Source organism: Bos indicus x Bos taurus, chromosome 16 (genome assembly GCF_003369695.1).
Source record: "Bos indicus x Bos taurus breed Angus x Brahman F1 hybrid chromosome 16, Bos_hybrid_MaternalHap_v2.0, whole genome shotgun sequence".
NCBI classification, from domain to species: domain Eukaryota; kingdom Metazoa; phylum Chordata; class Mammalia; order Artiodactyla; family Bovidae; genus Bos; species Bos indicus x Bos taurus.
The window spans coordinates 6449426-6473921 of NC_040091.1; the positions used below are offsets into that span (position 1 = coordinate 6449426).

General features: G+C 38.3%; 1 protein-coding gene across 11 annotated transcripts in view; it reads left to right on the forward strand.

The window, feature by feature from the left end:
- Window positions 1-24496, forward strand: part of KCNT2 (potassium sodium-activated channel subfamily T member 2) — a 433505-nt gene that overhangs the window by 224618 nt on the left and 184391 nt on the right. For all 11 annotated transcript variants that reach the window (XM_027564397.1, XM_027564399.1, XM_027564402.1 and 8 more), the window contains exons 11-12: window positions 170-306; window positions 3194-3257. In XM_027564397.1, coding sequence (XP_027420198.1) covers window positions 170-306; window positions 3194-3257 — 201 coding nt within the window. The remainder of the gene's footprint in view (window positions 1-169; window positions 307-3193; window positions 3258-24496) is intronic.

Sequence of the window (24496 nt, forward strand, 5' to 3'; positions counted from 1 at the left end):
TCATGTTATTTAACATATGCCCTGGTTTTAAATGCAAACTTTGATTTATTAGTAAGAGTTCATTTCTCTTTTATCATATTTCAAAATGTTCATAGATATTCTATTTACCTATCTAGTATAAAACAAAGCATTATTGTTTCTATCCCATTGCCCACTTTGTTTTGAGTAGGATTATTATGTGGTGATTTTGTGTCCTACTGAAATGGATGTGCAGGTCCGAAGGATCCTCCAGATTCCAATGTGGTCACAAAGAGTTATCTACCTTCAAGGTTCGGCCCTTAAAGACCAGGATCTGTTGAGAGCAAAGTAAGTATTTACACTTTCCATCTTGTAGTGTTATAATATCTTTTCTCTCCTCCAAATTTTAGCAGTTTCACTACTGTGAGATGTGTTTTTGAATACAAACTTTGCTTTTTCAAATAGGAAGATTAAAAATATAAAATCAGCTTATTTGCTCCTCTTTCTCAGTGCAGGGTTGTTCATCAGACCATGTCCACACAACACATTGAGAAGTGTGGTGGGGTGGTATCATCTCAGGGTGCTGGGAGATGAACTGAGTTATCCAGATTCAGTGAGAGTAGTCTCCAAATTCCTGGATATTGTTTTTATTCGACAAATAAAACTCTTGGGCTAAACACTATGTGATATGCCAAAGCAGTGTGAGTCAGGGTTTAGATTTTAAGGAGTTTGTATTATATACTGGGCAGATAATACTTGTGTTCCCTGGTGTCTGAGATGAAAGAGTCCTTGGGGACTGGAGAAATCAGGAGGGTGACAGCGGTCTTAGTTGCTGTCTTCTTCTTGTGCAGGTGCCATCCCCCTGGATTAAAGATGACATAGTCTTATAGCTTTGTCACGGTCTTGGGGGGGTCACTGCAGTGTGGGAGCAGAGTGAGAGTGTGGTTGGTTAGACTGCAGACTCCAGGAATCAGGGCCTCTGCAAAACACCCTCCATAGTTTCAGAAGCCAGAAGAGATTCTTAGTGGAGGTGGCTTCGCTCAATGTTTTCTCTTCTTTTGTAGCTTTTAAATATATCTTCGTGTTTATCTTTGAGTTGTCCTACAGACTCTGTTAGGTTTAAAAGTCTCTTCCTTGAATTTCATAGCATAAGTGATTTTTTTCTTTTTTGTTGTTTTGATTCTTCCCAGATGGCTTGAGTATGTGTGTTGGTGTGTGTGTTGGTGCATGTTCTCCATATATTTGTGTGTGTGTGTTGTGTTTCTTTATACATGTCCTCTGTATGCTTGTATTTGTGTGTGTATGGGTTTTGTGCGTGTGTGTGTGGATGATGGAAAAGAACAGATAAAAACTCCCAAACTTCTTTCTGCTGCTTATTCCTGCAAAAGTTGACTAGATAGCTCACAACAGGAACTCTAACATTATGTTAGATTTATATATAATAGGTCAATTTAGCTGAGAATTTTTTCAATGATTTAACAATTTGTGAAAAAAAAAAGTCAGTAGAAACTACCAGGCTATAATGAATTGTACATAATTGGAAAATTAAGCTTCTTTGAGAATATATCAGCATCTGTAGTGGATTGCATACTTCATATATATTGTCACTATACACATGACAATTCTAGAATAAATCATAGTCTCCCAGTACCTCAAGTAAAACACAGCATTAGGTGCTTGCTAACAATCTGCTATCTATACTCATTATTCAGGAACTGTAAAGAAATAGTTGCTTAAACAGTAATATAATCTGGATCTTTATATTCATCTGTATAGATAATAAATATACTTAATATATTGTAATGAATTAAGTTCTTCATTTGATAAGAATGAGTAATGCCCATTTTATGTTCAATATGAATTTCTGTGATAAATGAAGCCTTTTGACTACCTAATCAATTAATCTAAGCTATTAGGATTAGCTATTGGCATCTTAGCTAGATAATACCGAGGATTAATGCACTTCTCAGGTAGCATAGTGGTGAAGAATCCACTTACGAATGCAGGAGACACAGGAGTCGTGGGTTCAATCCCTGGGTTGGGAAGATCCCCTGGAGTAGGAAACGGCAACCCATTCCAGTATTCTTGCCTGGAAATATCCCATAGACAGAGGAGCCTGGTGGGCTACAGTCCATGGAGTCTCAAAGAGTTGGATACGACTGCATGACTGAGGCAGGATTAACACAACTCCATTTAGTATTAATAATATTAATGATTGTTTCTTAGCCAAATCAGTCACATTTACCAGAAACATTCCTCCATAGGTATGAAAAAGGAGAATGTGGATGAGTGAGAGGCAGCAGGCTGGTAATTCTCAGAAAATTGAGTTAAGAAAGATGGTACCATTTTTATGTTCATTTCTTATCCTATGTCATGTAGAAATTTGGGATTTAATGTTAACTAACACATTCTTCAGCACAATTCCCACGCAAGACAAGGAGTAAAATTCTCCAAACCATTTCCAAAGGTCAGTTGCATGAGTTTGAGTTGCTTTGTTGAATATGATGTATAAAAAATGGTATACAATTGCTTAATAATCATGACAACTTCACACTTGTCCAAAACTGTTTGGTTTGGTCTAATTTCATAGACTTTTATCATTTTTATCCATAGAAAATACGTTGGAGGAAAAAATTTTTTCTACTGTAATGAACCAGAAAGGCAAATGGTTCCTCATTTTAAAAATACACAATGTTATGTTTTTAGAACATTGCTTACCAAGCACTGAAGCATGTTATGGTTTATTATTACATATAAGAAATATAGAAGTTTAGCGTGAGGGGAAGGGGTTTGGAACAAGATGATGATTCATCTCTAGTAAATATAAATGTGCAGTAGAGTTTGGCTTATGAATACTAAGTGGCCTCATATCCTCTCTCTTAGTTTTGTTGATGCATTGCAGTCAAAAAGTAATCCATCTAAAACAAAGGCTTATAAACTCCCTTAACTTATAGAAGTATATATATATGAAAAATATGTATATAATGATAAAAGAGAAAATAAAATTTGACTTTTTTTAACTTCTGTCATTATGAACTGCTGTCTTGTACAGCCAAGTCAACAATTATTTTGTTTATAATCATGATCTGCAAGAAATCCTACTTTCATTTAACTTAAGGATGTTCATAGTTTATGTGTACTTTGTATGCCCTGGACTGAGTATTGGAATTCTGTTTTTCAGATGGCACATAGATATGTCAATGTGTGATTATTTTCCTTTTCTGTCTGCATTTAGGATGGATGATGCTGAGGCCTGTTTTATTCTGAGCAGCCGTTGTGAAGTAGACAGGACATCATCTGTAAGTTTCTAAAATCTCTTTTAGTAAATTGTTCTTTTTGCCTTACGAGATTTTATTATTTTTTGTAGTCTACCACTATTAAATATGGATGACCTTAAATTTTACTGAAGTAAATCTCTAATCTATCTTGCCAAAAAAATAAGAATAGCTGCATCGATTATATCAACAAAAATATTCTTGAAGTACTTTCTACTACTAATCTGGATTTTCTGTTTATCAAAATGAAATGAGTCACATATAAACAGAACTAGATCATTTTTAATTAAATATATTCTATGCTATGTGATTTTGTTATAATGATCTCAATTTCCTCAACTTAAAAGCGAGGCATATGGATCAGGCAGTCTGCAAAATATCAGTTGGAGCATTTCTAAAAAAGTATGCATTTGTGAAAATCCTATTCAGGATATGTAGGGTGGGAACTGGGAAGCCGTGTATTTTTAAAAGATCACCAGGTGATCTTGATGCACCTCCCAGTTTGGTAATCTCCAGCTTATATGATTTCCATGATACATTTATGGTCTAAAATTCAATAAACTAACAATCAAACTTTGTAATTACCAACTTATAGCTCTTTTCTGTAAATGCATTTTAATTTCACTACTTTAAAAAAAATGCTTTACTCCTTTATGTTGAGGATGTCCTATTAACTCCTGTGTTTTAAACTAGTGAGTCCATCTGTAGTCATATCTGTGGTACACAGACAGATGAGAAATGTGGTGCCTTCTGCAGTGACTGGGGAAAAGACAAACCATGTGTGGGTCTTTTAGGGACATGATTTGCACTTTTCTGGACCATCTAATAGGTGTGATCTGTTACATTACTTTAGGACTACAGGTCCTGAATGTAGTAGGCTTTGCATCGTCCTCACTCTAATTTACTTAAACGTTTTTATTCCTTTTTAAACTAACTTGCATTCATGTGTGCTAAGTCACTTCAATCGTGTCTGATTCTTTGTAACCCCATGGATGGTAGCCCGCCAGGCTCCTCTCTCCATGGGATTCTCCAGGCAAGAATACTGGAGTGGGTTGCTATGCCCTCCTCCAGGGGATCTTCCAGACCCAAAGAACAAACCCACATCTCTTATGTCTCCTGCATTGGCAGGTGGGTTCTTTACCACTAAAGAACCCAGGGAGGCCCTTAAACTAACTTCAGTTCAGTTCAGTTCAGTCACTCAGTCATGTCTGACTCTTTGCGACCCCATGAATCGCAGCACGTGAGGTCTCCCTGTCCATCACCAACTCCCGGAGTCCACACAAACTCATGTCCAATGAGTGGGTGATGCCATCCAACCATCTCATCCTCTGATGTCCCCTTCTCCTCCCGCTCACAAACTTTCCCAGTATCAGGGTCTTTTCAAATGAGTCAGCCCTTTGCATCAGGTGACCAAAATATTGGAGTTTCAGATTCAACATCAGTCCTTCCAAAGAACACCCAGGACTGATCTCCCCTTAGGATGGACTGGTTGGATCTTCTTGCAGTCCAAGGGACTCTCAAGAGTCTTCTCCAACACCACAGTTGAAAAGCATCAATACTTTGGCGATCAGCTTTCTTTATAGTCCAACTTTCACATCCATACATGACTACTGGACAAACCATAGCCATAACTAGACAGCCCTTTATTGACAAGTAATGTCTCTGCTTTTTAATATGCTGTCTAGGTTGGTAAAAACTGTCCTTCCAAGGAGTAAGTGTCTTTTAATTCCATGGCTGCAGTCACCATCTGCAGTGATTTTGGAGACCCCCAACATAAAGTTACCCAATGTTTTCACTGTTTCCCTATCTATTTGCCATGATGGGACCAGATGCCATGATCTTAGTTTTCTGAATGTTAAGCTTTAATCCAATCTTTTCACTCTCCTCTTTCACTTTCATCAAAAGGCTCTTTAGTTCTTCTTCACTTTCTGTCATAAGGGTGGTGTCATATGCATATCTGAAATTACTGATATTTCTCCCGGCAATCTTGATTCCAGCTTGTGCTTCATCCAGCCCAGCGTTTCTCATGATGTACTCTGCATATAAGTTAAATAAGGAGGTTGACAATATACAGCCTTGATGTACTCCTTTTCCTATTTGGAACCAGCCTGTTATTTCATGTCCAGTTCTAACTGTTGCTTCCTGATCTGTATACAGGTTTCTCAAGAGGCAGGTCAGGTGGTCTGGTATTCCCATCTCTTTTAGAATTTTCCACAGTTTATTGTGATCCACACAGTCAAAGGCTTTGGCATAGTCAATAAAGCAGAAATAGATGTTTCTCTGGAACTCTCTTGCTTTTTCAATGATCCATCGGATGTTGGCAATTTGATCTCTGGTTCCTCTGCCTTTTCTAAATCCAGCTTGAACATCTGGAATTCATGGTTCACGTATTGCTGAAGCCTGGCTTGAGAATTTTGAACATCACTTTATTAGAGTGTGAGATGAATGCAATTGTTCAGTAGTTTGAACATTCTTTGGCCTTGCCTTTCGTTGAGATTGGAATGAAAACTGACCTTTTCCAGTCCTGTGGCCACTGCTGAGTTTTCCAAATTTGCTGGCATATTGAGTGCAGCACTTTCACAGCATCATCTTTTAGGATTTGAAATAGCTCAACTGTAATTCAGTCACCTCCACTAGCTTTGTTTGTAATGATGCTTTCTAAGGCCTACTTGACCTCACATTCCAGGATGTCTGGCTCTAGGTGAGGGATCACACCATCTTGATTATCTGGATCGTGAAAATCTTTTTTGTACAGTTCTTCTGTGTATTCTTGCCAACCTTCTTAATATCTTCTGCTTCTGTTAGGTCCATACTATTTCTTTCCTTTATTGAACCCATCTTTGCATGGAATCCTACCTTGGTATCTCTAATTTTCTTGAAGAGATCTTTAGTCTTTCTTATTCTACTGTTTTTTTCTATTTCTTTGCGTTGATCGCAGAGGAAGGCCTTCTTATCTCTCCTTGCTCTCCTTTGGAACTCTGCATTCAAATGGGTTTATTTTTCCTTTTCTCCTTTGTCTTTTGCTTCTCTTCTTTTCTCAGCTATTTGTAAGGCCTCCTCAGACAGCCACTTTGCTTTTTTGCATGTCTTTTTCTTGGAGATGGTCTTGATCCCTGTCTCCTGTGTCACAAACCTCTGTCCATAGTTCTTCAGGCACTCTGTCTATCAGATCTAGTCCCTTGAATCTATTTCTCACTTCCACTGTATAATCATAAGGGATTTGATTTAGGTCATACCTGATTGGTCTAGTGGTTTTCCCCACTTTCTTCAACTTAATGCTGAATTGGGCAATAAGTAGTTCATGATCTGAGCCACAGTCAGTTCCTGGTCTTATTTTGCTCAATGTATAGAGCTTCTCCATCTTTGGCTGCAAAGAATATAATCAATCTGGTTTTGTTGTTGGCCATCTGGTGATGTCCATGTGTAGAGCCTTCTCTTGTGTTGTTGGAAGACCGTGTTTGCTATCACCAGTCTTTTTCTTGGCAAAACTCTTATTAGCCTTTGCCCTGCTTCATTCTGTATTCCAAGGCCAAATTTGCCTGTTACTCTAGGTGTTTCTTGACTTCCTACTTTTGCATTCCAGTTCCCTATAATGAAAAGGACGTCTTTTTTGGGTGTTAGTTCTAAAAGGTTTTGTATGTCTTCATAGAACCATTCAACTTCAGCTTCCTCAGCATTACTAGTTGGGGAATAGACTTGGATTACTGTGATATTGAATGGTTTGCCTTGGAAATGAACAGAGATCATTCTGTCATTTTTGAGATTGCATCCAAGTACTGCTTTTTGGGCTTTTTTGTTGAGTATGATGGCTACTCCATTTCTTCTAAGGGATTCCTGCCCACAGTAGTAGATATAATGGTCATCTGAGTTAAATTTACCCATTACAGTCCATTTTAGTTAGCTGATTCCTGGAATGTAGACGTTCACTCTTGCCATCTCCTGTTTGACCACTTCCAATTTGCCTTGATTCATGGACCTAACATTCCAGGTTCCTATGCAATATTGCTCTTTACAGCATTGGACCTTGCTTCTATCACCAGTTACATCCACAGCTGGGTGTTGTTTTTGCTTTGGCTCCATCCCTTCATTCTTTCTGGAGTTATTTCTCTACTAATCTCCATTAGCATATTGGGCACCTACCGACCTGGGGAGTTAATCTTTCAGTGTCCTATCTTTTTGCCTCTTCATACTGTTCATGGGGTTCTCAAGGCAAGAATACTGAAGTGGTTTGCCATTCCCTTCTCCAGTGGACCACGTTCTGTCAGACCTCTTCACCATGACCCAACCATCTTGGGTGGCCCCACACAGCATGGCTTAATTTCATTGAGTTAGACAATGCTATGGTCCATGTGATCAGATTGGCTAGTTTTCTGTGATTGTGGTTTCAGTCTCTCTGCCCTCTGATGCCCTCTCTCAGTGCCTACTGTCCTACTTGGGTTTCTCTTACCTTGGACTTGGGGTATCTCCTCTCTGTCACTGCTCCTGACCTTGGACGTGGGGTATCTTCTCTTGGCCGCTCCTGCACCACACATCCGCTGCTCATGTGGCGAATTTACTTGGTGATAAAGTCTTAATAGATATAATCAAGTTATAATGAGTTTATTACAGTAAGCCTTACTCCTGTTTGAGCTGTGTCCTTGAAAAATGAGGAAATGTGGTGACAGATGAATAACGAATGCCATGTGTATGTGAAGACAGCCTTCTGTAAGCTGGGAGAGAGGCTTCCCGCACAGCTCTCTGGAGGAACCAGCCTTACGAACATCTTGCTTTTGAGCTCTGACCTTCAGAATGTCGAGACAATACATTTTCATTAAGCCACCAAGTTTGTGGTTGTTTGTTACCGCAGCCTGAGCAAACTGTCTTCCCAAGTGGCTCAGTGATAAAGAATCTACCTGCCAGTGCAGTAGATGCAGGTTCAATCTCTGGTCTAGAAGATCCCCCTGGAAAAGGAAATGGCAACCCATTTTGGCAACTGTCATTCTGCAGTATTCTTGTCTGGGAAATCCCATGGACAAAGGAGCCTGGCAGGCTATAGTCCATGTGGTCACAAAAGAGTCATACTTGACTAGCAACTAAACCTCAAAAAAGCAAACTGATTCATGGCCATAGACCAGACGAATGATTGCAAAATTTGTAAAATATTTCTCTTTAAAACATATATATGTTTTGAAATTCATTTGCTCCCCTCCTTCTTCAACAGTTACTGTCTTAATTCAGACATGACTCTCCTGGGTCCACTTATGCATTATTGCAATAGTTTCTTAATTAGGTCAGCTCATTAGATGCTCCAAACCTCTGTATTGCATAAATGAACTGGAATTGAACATATTCTACCTTATGTTTCTGTAATTATTTAGCTGCGAAGCGTGGGACTCTCAAGTGGTAACTTAGTTTCAAAATACTTGTAGTCTTCCTATAGCTATGTAACAAGGGGGAGTAAATATAGGAAATAAATATATAATTTTGGTATACCCTTTCCAAGCTGAATTTGAAAGCTTTCAATTCAACAATTGCATTCCATTTCCTCCTGACACTGTAGGATATTGACAGGTTGTGAATAAAAAGACTTCACTCAGGACAGACGAGATGGTACATGAGGTGACACGGATACACGTGTGGAAGCTACAAAGCACATGGATGGGTGGTCGCTGACTTAACAGACAGAAAGAAGGTAACATTTAAGCTGAGAAAGGAGAGGAAACAAGTCAGAAGCAGGCTGCTTTACGCAGTGGAGACTAAAGTGACAGGAATAGAGGTATCAGATGCCTCTGCAAGTAAGGTTATACATACGACTAAATATATGGACAGTGGTTAAAAGGTTTTAAAAGAAGTAATTAGATTCCCTGAACCCTTTCACATGTTCATTGCTGGTCCCTTTCCTCATCCTGGGACAAGAGATTTACTCTAGGAGTTGGCAAATTTGGCCAAAATAAACACTCTGGCTGCCCAGGAATAAAGGGAGGGAAAGTAACCTGCAGCAAAAACTCGTGACCCATGATGCCCCCTGGGAACAAAACATCAGAAGAGAAATTCTCTGATTCAGTATCATTTCAGAGAAGGTTAGAGTAAGTTACTGAAGCAGTTAGGGGATGGGAAATGCAAGAGACTGTTTCCTCTACCCACTCATGGTGGGAACAGCTCAGGCTTCTTGGAGGTACAGATGGTGGGATGGGCCCATCCAGGAACATCCAGCAGGGCACCCCTTGGTGCTGGGCTGATTGGTGCAGCAAGGCTGGTTGGTAGACACTTATGGGGCAGGAAGCATTCTTTCCAAGTGTGTGTGTATGTACATATGACGTGAAAATAAGGTCCTGTTTCACTCATGTCCCAAGGAGCTTCTGAGTGCTTCACTCCTACAAATGTTCATACAACAGCGATCCCTAGACATTTAAGGAAATTCCTAACAAGAAAAAGAAGGAACTAAGTAACAGCCAAGCAAAAAGCATACAGGAAAGAAGAATTCAGAGAAAACCAAATGACACCATAGGATTCTGGGAGAAAAAAATCAATTTTAAAATATACAATATCCCATCTTTAGTAATACAGTAGTTGAGAAGATGAGAGAAGTATACATGTTTAAAAGAAGAGTATGCTATAGAAGAAAACAAATTGAAAAAAAAGCAAGAACATCTGGTAAACCAAGAAGAGCTTATGAAAATTAAATGTAGGTAACAAATGAAAAAATTAAATAAAATATTCAGAAGATAAATTTAAAGACATTGAAAGAATGAAGAATAATAAAATGAATAATAAAACCAAATAATGGAGAAGGAGAGTCAAATAAGAGAAAATTAAAGGAGTGTTCAGGAAGAAACAATATCCATATGGTAAGAATTTCAGAACAGGGTCTGGAAAAAAGTGGGGGAAATTATTATCAAAGATATAAAAAAACAGAATTAAAACAATCAAATTTCTCAGAATGGAATTGTTGAGAGGGCCCACTTATTTCAGATTAATGACTAAAAAAGACATGCTTGCCAGAGAAATTCAGAACGAAATTAAGAAAAGATAGAGTCAAGAAGGAAACACTCAACCCGTGTGTGTGCTTAGTCACCCAGTCGTGTCTGATTCTTTGGGACCCCATGGAATGTAGCCTGCCAGACTCCTTTGTTCATGAGATTCTCTAGGCAAGAATACTGGAGTGGGTAGCCACTCCTTTCTCCAGGGCATCTTCCTGACCCAGGGATCAACTCCTGCATTGAACGCAGAATTTTTACCACCTGAGCCATCAGGGAAGTCAGGAAGAAAGCACTCAGCCCAAGGATGGAGAATCAGAATGCTTCAGACTTAGCAATTAATACCAGAAGCCAGAAGACAATGGGGCAAGGCTTTTAAAATTCTGAGGGGAAAATATGTTTCCAGATGGAATTCTCTATCCTGGCAAAACTTCAGATAGATAGAAATATATTTATAGATGTTAAAGGTTTTCAAAATTGCACAGTTGTCAGGAAGCTGTTGGGAGCTGTGTTTTACTCCAACTAGGGAGTGAGTGCGGAGAGGGCAATGGCACCTCACTCCAGTACTCTTGACTGGAAAATCCCAAGGATGGAGGAGCCTGGTAGGCTGCAGTCCATGGGGTTGCTAAGACTCGGGCATGACTGAGCGACTTCACTTTCACTTTTCACTTTCATGCATTGGAGAAGGAAATGGCGACCTACTCCAGTGTTCTTGCCTGGAGAATCCCAGGGACAGAGGAGCCTAGTGGACTGCCATCTATGGGGTCGAACAGAGTCGGACATGACTGAAGTGACTTAGCAGCAGCAGCAGGGAGTGAGTGAGGATAAAAACAGCTCAGGGGAGGAATGGGAATTCCCATGGTATGGTCAAAGCAGATCCTAGGATAACAGCTGAGCAGAAGACTCTCAAGTGTGAGAAGGGAGGTTTGCTGATAGAAAAAGATGAAATCAGCGTACCCCAATGTAGTTGAAGATTAGGACAGCAAGTTTCCCCTTCTGGGCAGAAAACAAATAAAGATAAAGTGGGTGAAATTATTACAATTGTGATAAAAACTATAAAACCACATATTCACCAAACAAATCTAAAGTATAATTATCTTAAAAGCTGGATTGATGCTTGTAATAAATTTCTGAAAATCAATAAGGTAAACTGAACTGTAGCTATAAAATAAGACACATTACATACAGAAGAATAAACAATTTCGATAGAAGACAACTGGACAACTGTTTAAGACTGCTTTAAAAAGTTGTCTGTGCTATTTCATTTCCCGTAAAAATATCTCACTAAAGGAAAGGCATAATAAAAATATTTTTATACAACTAAAACCTACAAACAATAGACCTCCATTTTTTTTAAGTTCTTCAATGAAAAGAAATGATGTCTTTTGAGAACTTAGATTTATATATAATAAGAAATAAAGACAGCAAAAATGGTAAATATGTACATAAATATAAATGACTTTAATTTTTTAATATAATTTATTCTTTAAAGCAAAAATCAAAGCAAATCACTTGTAACAAACACAGAAGTGGAAAGAAAGAAAGAAAGTAAAGTCACTCAGTCATGTCCAACTCTTTGCGACTCCATGGATATAACCCACCAGGCTCTGTGTCCATGGAATTGTCCAGGCAAGAATACTGGAGTGGGTTGCCATTTCCTTCTCCAATTAGAAGTGAAGTGGATAGCAATAATATGACAAAGATTGAAAGGAATAGTGGAAATATACTAACATAAGATTCTTGTGCTTTGAATATTATTTGAATGAAGAGTTTGATAGAGATTAATATTATAAAACTTAGAATGACCATAGATAAGGATAAAATAGAAGACAGAGTGATATACTAAAAATATTTACTTAATCCAAAAAGGTAAAAAAAAGAACAAAGATCAAATGAGACAAATAGAAAACAGTGCTATAGTAAATTTAAACCAAAGCATATTAGTAACTGTAAATTATGAATGGACTAGACTCACCACTGAATGGCAGGGATCTTCATATTGAAGAAGTAAAAGGAATACCAAAGGAAGTATTGTCACAGCAATTACACTCAAAATGGAAATGTATGATTATTAACAGATTAAAAATAGGAGGATAAAAAGATATACTGTGTGCACAGCTAGTCATACAAAAGCTGGAATTGCTATGTAAGACAGATGAAGAAGACCTCAAGGGCAGGAACTTTTAACAGAGGTAAAGAGAAATATTTTATATTTATTAGAGAATCAGTGAATGAAGAAGACACAACACTGCTAAGTGTGTATGCACCTTAAAATGAAATCTCAAAACTTATCAAGTATGAAATAATAGAGCTGGAAGGAAGCATAAAAAAGGACAGTTATTGTTACACATTTCAATATTCCTCTCTCAGTAATTAGTAGAACTAATAGAAAGAAAATCATTCAGCTTGTAAAAACTTGAGCTCATTTAAATCAAGCAGATCTAATCAACATACATAGCATTACACTCAACTGCAGAATATGTATTCCTTTCAGGTTCATATAGAACACTCAGAGATGGATCATAGGCTGGATCACAAAAGAAATGTCAAGACAGATAATTGGATTTAAAAAAAAATTACAGAATATGTTCTCTGATCAATAATTCAGTTCAGTTGCTTACTTACGTCCAACTCTTGCAACCCCATGGACTGCAGCATGTCAGGCCTCCCTGTAAATGTGAGTAAACTCTGGAGTTTACTCAAACTCATGTCCATTGAGTCAGTAATGCCATCCAACCATCTCATCCTCTGTCATCCCCTTCTCCTGCCTTCAGTCTTTCCTAGCATCAGGGTCTTTTCCAGTGAGTCAGTTCTTTACATCAGGTGACCAAAGGATTGAAGTTTCAGCTTCATCAGTCCGTCCAATGAATATTCAGGACTGATTTCCTTTAGGATGGACTGGTTGGATCTCCCTGCAGTCCAAAGGACTCTCAAGAGTCTTCTCCAATACCACAGTTCAAAAGCATCAATTCTTCGGTGCTCAGCTTTCTCTGTTGTCCAACTCTCACATCCATACATGACTACTGGAAAAACCAAAGCTTTGACTAGACGGACCTTTGTTGGCAAAATAGTGTCTCTGCTGTTTAATATACTGTCTAGGTTGGCCATAGCTTTTCTTCCAAGGAGTAAGCATCTTTTAATTTCATGACTGTAGTCACCATCTGCAGTGATTTTGGAGCTCAAGAAAATAAAGTCTCTCACTGTTTCCATGGTCTCCCCATCTATTTGCCATGAAGTGATGGGACCAGATGTCACGATCTTAGTTTTCTGAATGTTGAGCTTTAAACCAATTTTTTCACTCTTCTCTTTCACTTTCATCAAGAGGCTCCTTAGTTCTTCTTTGCTTTCTGCCATCAGAGTAGTGTCATCTGCATATCTGAGGTTATTGATATTTCTCCTGGCAATCTTGATTCCAGCTTGTTCTTTATCCAGCCCAACATTTCGCATGATGTACTCTGCATATAAGTTAAATAAGCAGGGTGACAATATACAGACTTGACGTACTCCTTTCCCGATTTGGAACCAGTCCATTGTTCCATGTTCAGTATTAACTGTTGCTTCTTGACCTGCATGCAGATTTCTCAGGAGGCAGGTCAGGTGGTCTGGTATTACCATCTCTTTCAGAATTTTCCACAATTTGTTGTGATCCACACAGTCAAAGGCTTTAGCATAATCAATAAAGCAGAAGTAGATGTTTTTCTGGAACTCTCTTACTTTTTCTATGATGCTGGCAATTTGACCTCTGGTTTCTCTGCCTTTTCTAAATCCTACTAGAACATCTGGAAGTTCATGGTTCATGTACTATTGAAGCCTGCCTTGTAGAATTTTCAGCATTACTTTGCTAGTGTGTGAGATGAGTGCAGTTATGCAGTAGTTTGAGCACTCTTTGGCATTGTTTTTCTTTGGAATTGGAATGAAAACTGACGTTTTCCAGTCCTGTGGCCACTGCTGAGTTTTCCAAATTTGCTGACATATGAAGTGGGTACTTTCACAGCATCATCTTTTAGGATTTGTAATAGCTCAACTGGAATTCCATCACCTCCACTAGCTTTGTTCATAGTGATGTTTCCTAAGGCCCACTTAACTTCACTTTCCAGGATGTCTGGCCCTAAGTGAGTGATCACACCATCATGATTATCTGGGTCATTAAGATCTTTTTTGTATAATTCTTCTGTGTATTCTTGCCACCTCTTCTCTTCATAGCAGAACTTAACTAGAAAACAATAAGAAACGTTGACAGAGAATGCCCACACATATGAAAATTAAATGATACATTTCTAAATAACCCATGGGTAAAATATGAAATAACAAAGAGAATTAGAAAAATTTTAATTAGAACTGTGATGAAAAATGCAACAGTGAACTTCACTGGTGGTTCAGTTGTTAAGACTTTGTAGTTCCACTGCAGAGCACTGTGGTTTGATTCCTACTCCAGAAACTACGATCCCACATGTTGGGTGGCATGGCCAAAAAAGGGAAAAAACTTTAAAAATTTGACCTCTTTAAAAATGCAACATTTCAAAATTTGTAGGATGCAGCTCAAGAGTGCATAAAGAGAGATTCATACCTTTACCTTCTTTTATTACAATAGAAGTATAAATTTGAATATCAAAGAGGAAGTGGATTCAGCAATTACAGTCTTTAAAAGTGGTTTTTCTAAGTGGGAGCTGAGAAATATAGCAGGAACTTTGGGTAATGTCTGACTGAGGAAAGTTTTCTCTGTTTAAGTGGGAAAATTTGTTTTCAGGTTTTTTTATTATTGAAGTATATCTGAATTACAATGTTGTGTTAATTACTGTTATACAGCAAAATGATTCAGTTATATATATATATATATATATATAATGACTCAGTGGTAAAGAATCTGCCTGCCAATGCGGATGACCCAGATTTGATCCCTGGGTCAGGAAGATCCCCTGGAGAAGGAAATGACAACACCCTCCAGTATTCTTGCCTGGCAAATCCCATGGATAGAGGTGTCTGGTGGGCTACAGTCTGTGGGGTTGCAAAGAATTGGGCACAATTGAACATCTAAACAGCATACACACACACGCACACACACACACACACATATATATATTCTGTTTAGTATTATTTTCCATTATAATTTGTCACAGGATTTTGAACATAGTTCCCTGTGCTATAGAGTAGGACCTTGTTCTTCATCTGTCTTAGCAGTTTATACCTGCTAACCCCAAAGTCGCAATCCAATGCTCTCTCACTCAGTCCCTCACCCCTCTCCCCCTTGACAACCAATCTGTTCTCCTGGTCCCTGACTCTGTTTCAGTCATGTCCCAGTCTTTGTGAACACATGGACTGTAGCCCGCCAGACTCCTCTGTCCGTGGAATTCTCTAGGCAATAATACTAGAGTGGGTTGCCATACCCTCCTCCAGGAGATCTTCTAACCCAGGGATCAAACCTGTATCTCCTGCATTGCAGGTGAATTCTTTACTGTTGAGTCTGAGCCACCATGCAAGCCCTTAAGCTTTCAATTGAAAAAAAAAAAGATTTGTAAGGTGTAGAAAATATATTTTAAAAATCATTGATTAAATGCTGAGATATCTCTCAGGAATTTAAAAATAAAAAAGGATTAGGAAATTATTAACAAAAATTATGTGTGTCTTAAAAATAAAATTGGTTCATGAAACAGAGAAAAAAAGTTTCAGGCACTTGAATTTTGAACATCTTGTTCACTCTATCAGTAGATGTGCTCTTAATTTAAACATCTGTTCAAAGCTAAGTGTTTCTCTGAGTCATTATAATGCAGAAAGCATAATTAATTTAGCTTCTGGATAGTCTTTCTTTTAAGGCTTCCCTGGTGGCTCATCTGCCCAAAATGCAGGTGACCTGGTTTTGATCCCTGAGTTGGGAAGATCCCCTGGAGAAGGAAAGGGAAACCCACTCCAGAATTTTTGCCTGGAGAATCCCATGGACAGAGGAGCCTGGTGGGCTACAGTCCATGGGATCACAAAGAGTTGGACATGACTGAGTGACTAAGTTTCATTTTCGCTTTAACCTTTCTTTGCTGTGGTGAAAGAATTTGATTTGCTTAGCTGAACTAGGCATGTGAATTTTTACTTATTCTGAAAAAACTTATAGTGTTTGCTTTGCTCTTTTAGCTTTATTGTTTTTTTTTTTTTTGACAGTATTGATTTTTAGACTTATTAAAAATAAAAGGGAAAAAGAACTACATTATAATCCTCTCATTGATTCAGTTCAGTTCAGTCGTTCAGTCATGTCCAGCTCTTTGTGACAGCACACCAGGACTCCCTGTACATCACTAACCAACTCCCAGAATCTAACAAAACCCATGTCCATTGAGTCAGTGATGCCATCCAACCATCTCATCCTCTGTTGTCCCCTTCTCCTCCTGCCCTCAATCTTTCCCAGCATCAGGGTCTTTTCAAATGAGTCAGTTCTTCACATCAGGTGGCCAAAGTATTGGAGTTTCAGCTTCAACATGAGTCCTATCAATGAACACCCAGGACTGATCTCCTTTAGGATGGACTGGTTGGATCTCCTTGCAGTCCAAGGGACTCTCAAGAGTCTTTCCAACACTACAGCTCAAAAGCATCAATTCTTCAGAGCTCAGCTTTCTTTATAATGTAGTTCTCATATCCATACCTGACTACTGGAAAAACCATAGCCTTGACTAGGTGGACCTTTGTTGGCAAAATAATGTTTCTGCTTTTTAATATGTTGTCTAGGTTGGCCATAACTTTTCTTCCAAGAGTAAGCATCTTTTAATTTCATGGCTGAAGTCACCCTCTGCAGTGATTTTGGAGCCCCCAAAATAAAGTCTGTCACTGTTTCTATTGTTTCCTCACTATTTGCCAGGAAGTGATGGGACCAGATGCCATGATGTTAGTTTTCTTAGTTTTCTTGTTGATTAGCCATCACTAAATATCATTTACAGATTAGAGACCTCTTACATACATTTATGCATACATGTGATATATTTCTCACAACAATCCTGCAAGGAGGTTCTTACTAGCTTCAATATGTCAATTAATAAACCAAGGCTCAGGTTAGCTATTTTATCTAAACTTCTTAAGAGTATAGGGTTAGTAGTTCACAGACTTATGTTTATACCCTGCTCAGTGTCAAAGAAAAATTGTACTAGAGAGAGTTGAACATGCAAGGAAGACTACTAAAGCCTGGGGGAGAGATTGAATTCAACTCCTCTGAATCAAAAGACTGGAGGAGTTTGATGTACTGGGTTGGGGAGCTTGGTCAGTGTGATTAGGTCATCATTTGCTAACTGTTCTGTATGAAAGTTAGGCTCCCTTCTGCCCACAGAGACTGGAGATGGGGAAAATTTCACCTTTGATGATCACATTTCAAAGAGATAGCCCCCAGGTCCTTGAGAAAGACTTTTCTCTGTTGTAAAACTGCTAAGAGGCCAGGGAGAAGATTTACATCTCGAAGGGACAGACAAAGAATATATAATTGAAATTTTTCGAAAGTAAATACTCTAAGAAAAGAGAGGTCAGGGGTCTACAGTTTTGAAGAAACCTGTCAGAAAGTCAAGCATGGGGGAAACTTTAAGGTCATCTTGGTCATCCAACTCCAGAGACCTGAGTTTTTGTAACTAAAAAAGAATTAATCTGAGAGCACACTATTAGATTCTTCCTAAATGTGAAAGGTATTTTTTTTTCTGATTATTACATGCATTTTGGAATATTTGAAATCTTAGAATCGAATGCAAATAATCATTGAGCACTCAGTAATTTCCCTGTATGACCCTTTCAGACAATATGAAAAAAGAGCTGAAATAAAATATTTGGGATTTCAGGGGAAGAAAAATAATTTTCCTCTAAAATTCTACCCTCTGTGACTGAGAACACCTGTAATGAAAGACAGCTTAACACGAGCAAAACAAACAGAAATTTAATAGCATGTGTACCTCTTGTCCACATGGAAGATACCTAGGAAAACTGAGTAAACCCACCCCTGCACCCCCAAATGCCCAAGTCACCACCTCAAATATTGTCTTCAGCTAGAAACAAAAGAAAGGGGTTGGTAGAAGGAAGGCTAATTCTGGGTAGTTATCCAGAAAAGTACAATAAGCTTATTATGCAGATTTAAGTCTGGTGCCTTCTCTACTGATCAAGTTTCTTGTGATTTGTAATCTTCCTTCTTGGTACAAAGAGAAAGATATCCTTACAAATGAAGATTTCCCTTTTGAATATAAATTTCCCTTACAAAAGGATGAATTGTACTCTGATTTCAGAACTCCTCCTGTATCTGCTTTTTCTCCAAAATAATCAGCTCAAAATAATCCTTATGCTAAAAAGGCATATTTTGGGTAGCATATTCTGCTACTGTTCACAATTTAAGTTTTTTTTTTTTTAAGTTTGTTTTGTTTTAAGCAGATTCATTTGGGACAGTAAAACACTTTAGCACTTTATCATTCAATTATTTTATTCCCTAGTTATATTCTTTAGAGGGTTTTTTCAGTTTTATTTTGCTGTTTATTCAATCCAGAGGTTAACCTGTTTTCAAAATTATCTGTCTTACCAATTTATAAAATCATAGAATTCTAAGCTATGACTATTAAACTTGCTAAGACTCCTGGGGTTCACTAGTATAATTTGTATTTTAGTCTCACCAGAAATACCTTTTGGCAAATTCTTGACAAATTCTTCACTGGACTTCAGTTATGTAGTTTCAAGAGAGCCTATCCTTTTTGTGAATCACATTCATTATTATTCACTTGACATTTGTCAATGATTTTTATGAAATTTTGAGACATATGGACATAACTGTTTAAAATGAATAAATAGATGAGAGACACTCAAGAGGATTACAGTCTCTAGTTGGATTTGGTGTTAAGGGGTGTGTGCTTAGTCATTCAGTTGTGTCCGACTCTTTGCAGTCCCATGGTCTATAGCCCATCAGGTTCCTCTGGGGATTCTCCAGGCAAGAATACTGGAGTGGTTTGCCACTTCCTACTCCAGGGGATTTTCCTGACTCTGGAAGTGAACCTGCATATCTTACGTCTCCTGCATTGCCGGCAAATTCTTTACCACTAGCACCGCCTGTGATTTCCCCAGAACTTGGGAGAGGACTTAAATAATGAAAAGGTTTCATTTAAGGGATGTAGTGGGAGAAGGCAATGGTACCCCACTCCAGTACTCTTGCCTGGAAAATCCCATGGACGGAGGAGCCTGGTACGCTGCAGTCCATGGGGTCGCTGGGAGTCAGACACGACTGAGCGACTTCACTTTCACTTTTCACTTTCATGCATTGGAGAAGGAAATGGCAACCCACTCCAGTGTTCTTGCCTGGAGAATCCCAGGGACAGGGGAGCCTGGTGGGCTGCCATCTATGGGGTCGCACAGAGTCGGACGTGACTGAAGCGACTTAGCAGCAGCAGCAGCAGCAGCAAAGGATGTAGTGCTAAGTCGCTTCAGTCATGTCTGACTCTGTGCAACCCTATGGACAGCAGCCCACCAGGCTCCTCTGACCACAGGATTCTCTAGGCAAGGATACTGGAGTGGGTTGCCATTTCCTTCTCCATAAGGGATATAGGGCTTTGGCTAAATGACTGGCACTCATACCAACAAGCACTAGAAAACAATATAGAATTTCAGCTCTGAGAAGAACAGTTCCAAATAGATTCTGTCTCTCTAAGTAAAGAGAAAGTAAGCATGTGAATTGACTCCAGTTACCTTGTTGCTCAGTCCCCAGGTTTCCAGTAACATTCTTATAACGTTGTATCTAGAATTTCTCACAGGCAGTCAGGTTTTTGCCAGTACTTGTCTGTGAGAATTAGTATACTCTCAGAAATCCAAAGTAGGATTACAGTTCCTGAGAAGTCATTGTCAAGATCAGGGGAGTACAAATAACCTTAAAACTGGAATCCAGGACAATGTTTTGGTCCATCAAAAAACAAAATACAACCAAGCACATTTGAAGATTTAATTGGCTTTGATAGGTGATTCATGAATCAGAAAGCATCAATCTAGCAACTAGAAGCGGAGAAAGCAATGGCACCCCACTCCAGTACTCTTGCCTGGAAAATCCCATGGACGGAGGGGCCTGGTGGGCTGCAGTCCATGGGGTCGCTGGGAGTCGGACACGACTGAGCGACTTCACTTTATTTTTTCACTTTCATTCATTGGAGAAGGAAATGGCAACCCACTCCAGTGTTCTTGCCTGGAGAATCCCAGGGATGGGGGAGCCTGGTGGGCTGCCGTCTATGCAGTCGCACAGAGTCGGACACGACTGAAGCTACTTAGCAGCAGCAGCAGCAGCAGCAACTAGAAGGGAGCTCTGATGCGTGATAGAAAAAATGAAGGAATTTATAGAAAGGGGAGTGGATCCAGAAACTCATTAGCAAAGGAAAGAGAGGAATATTTTGATCTAGAAGCAAAGATCTTACCTTGCAGATTACCTCCTCTTCCTGTGGGGGTAGGAGCAGGGCCCAAGAGATGTCTTACCTCATTGCTGCTGACCAGGAAATCCCAAACTGTTTGATTAAGATTACACTTCTGGTGAAGGTCATAAGTGCTGTCTGGTTAGGTATTAAATCTAGGGTTGGCGTGATGGGCTTTAGCACATCACCAAGTGATACCATCTTGAGCCTGTGGTTTTCCTCTTTAATGGGCCCCATACATAATGTAAAACTTTTCTGTTTAAAAATGGCAGGAAGATAAAATTATACTAACAGTCCTCTGAGTTTTGATACCAAGGTCCAGAATGCTAAGCTGAGGCTCCTTTAATAAATCTTTTCTCTGATGCAGATTATTTTTGAAGACTGAGTTATTGCTGAGCCTATGCTATGCTATGCTAAGTCATTTCAGTCGTGTCCGACTCTGTGTGACCCCATAGATGGTAGCCTACCAGGCTCCCCCGTCCCTGGGATTCTCCAGGCAAGAACACTGGAGTGGGTTGCCATTTCCTTCTCCAATGCATGAAAGTGAAAAGTGAAAGTGAAGTCACTCAGTCCTGTCCAACTCTTAGCGACCCCATGGACTGCAGCCTACCAGGCTCCTCCGTCCAGGGGATTTTCCAGGCAAGAGTACTGGAGTGGGGTGCCATTGTCTTCTCCGGCTGAACCTATAGGTATTTGATTAAAACACAGTGGCTTGATCATTTGCTTTCTAGTAACCTGTTAGTCTAAAAGGGCAGCAACATATTTTAAATTTATTGTATCTTAGGGGTTTTGGTTATATGTTTTGTTTTCAACTACTTTATTTTAGAGGGCTTCCCTGGTGGTAAAGAATCTTCTTGCCAATGTAGGAGACATGGGTTTTCTCCTTGGGTCAGAAAGATCCCCTGGAGAAGGAAATGGCAACCCACTCCAGTATTCTTGCCTGGAAAATCCGTTGGACAGAGGAGCTTGACGGGCTCCCGTCCATGGGGTTGCAAAAGAGTGACGTGACTTAGCACTAAAAACACCACCATTTTATTGAAGAACATTCTGAATTACTTTTGTATGTATAATAAGTGTATATCAAATTTGAACCCTGCTTCTCTAAAGGTATCAGTTGCAAGTAATTTCAATGAAATTTTGTAGTTTCCTTGTTGTTTAGTCGCTCAATTGTATTTGACTCTTTTGAGAGCCTATGGAATATAGCCCGACAGGCTTCTCTGTCCATGGGATTTCCCAAGCAAGAATACTGGAGTGGGTTGCCATTTCCTTAATTCAGTCATAAAGTCTAACTAATGGTAGATAATATATGTTATAGATGTAATTGAATTTCATCTCTTACATTATAGAAACCTATATATGTAGTCCAATCTTACAGTTTATAAGACAAAACAAGATGGGCCATTTTACTCAGGTGCTTTTAAGTTTAATGTAATGCAGTCTTTACTTTGTTTTCTGTGCATTTGTAATTCTAAATGCAAGAATTACTTTTAGCAAGATTTTTTTTATAAACTAACACATTCTAGTGTTTCTAGGAAAGATTTGTTCTCCAATTTGCTGCAAAACTTTTTACTCTCTCGAATAAATGTTTTGTCTTTATTCAGTCGCCTATAAATATTTATTTACAAATATTATTTTAAGTTTCATGACTTCCTTTTGTGTCATCTTAAATAATGTCCAATCGATAAATTAGCAAAGCATACTTAAAACAGTAAAAAAAAAAAAAAAAAAAGCCTATCATTTTCTAAGTGCTACAAATATATTTTCTTAGATTTTATTATTGGAAAAGTCCTTTATATCACCTTTTTGAAGGATTTTTCTCTATACATAAAATTCTGGTTTCACAGTTTGTTATTTCCTCCTCATTCTAAACTTTAGCTTGTTATTTCCTTGTCACCTGATTTCCATAATTTTGATGAGAATCTTTGGTCTTATGACTGTTTTTCTTTGGCTGCTTCCAAGATAGTATCTGTATCTTTGGTTTTCAACAGTTTGACTGCAGTGTTCTTAGGTGTGGTTATCATTTTGTTTACATAGTTTGGGATTTGCTGCATTCCTTAAATTCTAACTTTGTGTCTCATAAAATTGAGCCATTTCTGACCATTATTTCTTCAGATAATTTTCTGCTCTAATTTATCTTTTATTTCTTCCCTGGGAATCCAATTACATTACTTAAGATGTTTTCACATTTGTTCCCAAAGTCCCTGAACTCTGTTCCTTTTCCTGTTTCTTTTTTCTTTGTTTTTCAAATTGGATAAATGCTACTGATCTGTGGTCGTGTTCATTGACTCTTTCCTCTCAACTTTCATCTATTTCATGATCCATCCAGTGAATATTTTTCAGATATTTTAGTTTTCTATCTAACTTTTTAAATATTTTCTATTACTCTACTGATTTTCTTTTCTGATTATTAGAAGCATTATTTTCCTTCACCTCACTGATTACAAGAGCTGCTTTAATCTTTGTCAGATCATCTTTACATTGATCATCTATATGCTAGCAGCTCTTGGATGTTGTTTTTTTCCCATGAAAATACGTCACATTTTTCTGCCACTTCACATACTCAGTAATTTTGTACTGTATTCTGTTTATCATGCTATGGGGTGAAGCCTTGGATTCTCTTGTACTCCTCTAACAATATTGATATTCTTGTTCTAGCAAGAAGTTAATTTGATTCAACTCAAAAGGCAAACTCGCTGTTGGCAGTGATTCAAATCTTAGTTCAGATTGCCTTTATTCTGCCCCATGCATACGCCGTTCAGGTGTCAGCCAACATGTAAATTTATACACACATTTTTTAGTTTCTTTTCTCTGTCTCATCTGGGATTTCCCAGTCAGCCAGAGCAATGTTTAACCAAATACCTTGGCACACTATGAACTGGTCAAGTTGATTCATGAAATTAACTACCACACCACTTTCGGCTCATTGTTACCTTTTGGAAGGCACACATTGCTCACCTAAAGAATTCTGGTTTTCTATTCATTAACTTTCATGCGACTTAAAGTTACAAACCATTGATTACAGTTTATTCTTTCTGCACAGATAGTCCCTCAACTCTACTTGTATTTTTAATCTTCTGTTTCCCTAATAGTAGTGTCAAATAAAACTTGCTGTGATGATGAAAATCCTCTGTATTCTATATCTCCACTATTCTAGCATAAATTGAATTTGTTGTATGTTGCTTTGAACTCTTGACATGTAGCTAGTGTAATAAAGGAATTTAATTATTAATTTTAATTAATTTTACTAAATTTTAAGTTTAAAGAGCCACATGTGGCTAGTGGCTATTACACAGACAGTGCTACACTTATTATGTGCCTGTCCTCTTTGAAAACAATATATATTCAAGTCTTCTGCCCCTTTTTTATTCAGCTTGTTTGGTTTTTGATGTTGGATTGTATGGACTGTTTATAGGTTTTGGCTATCAACCTTCCTGGTCATATAATTTGCAAATACTTTCTCCCGTTCTGTAGTTTATCTTTTTATTTTGCCAATGGTTTCCTTTGCTGTGCAAAAGCTTTTAAGTTTAGGTCCCATTTGTTTGTTTTTGCTTTTATTTCATTCACTTTAGGAAATAGATCCAAAACAATTACTACAATTTATTGTCAAAGAATGTTTTGCCTGTTTTTGTTCAGGAGTGTTATGGTTGCTGGTCTTCCATTTAGGTCTTAATCCATTTTGAGCTTATTTTTGTGTTTAGTGGAAGAGAATGTTCCAATTTCATTCTTTTAAATGTAACTATCCAGTTTTCCCAGCACCACTTGTTGAAGAGACTGTCTTTTATCCTTTGTATATATTTTCCCCGTTTGATGTCTATTAATTGACCATATGTATGTGAATTTATCTCTTGGATCTCTATTCTGTTCCATTGATCTATGAGTCTGTTTGATTGGTTTGATTACTCTAGTTTGTAGTATAATCTGAAGA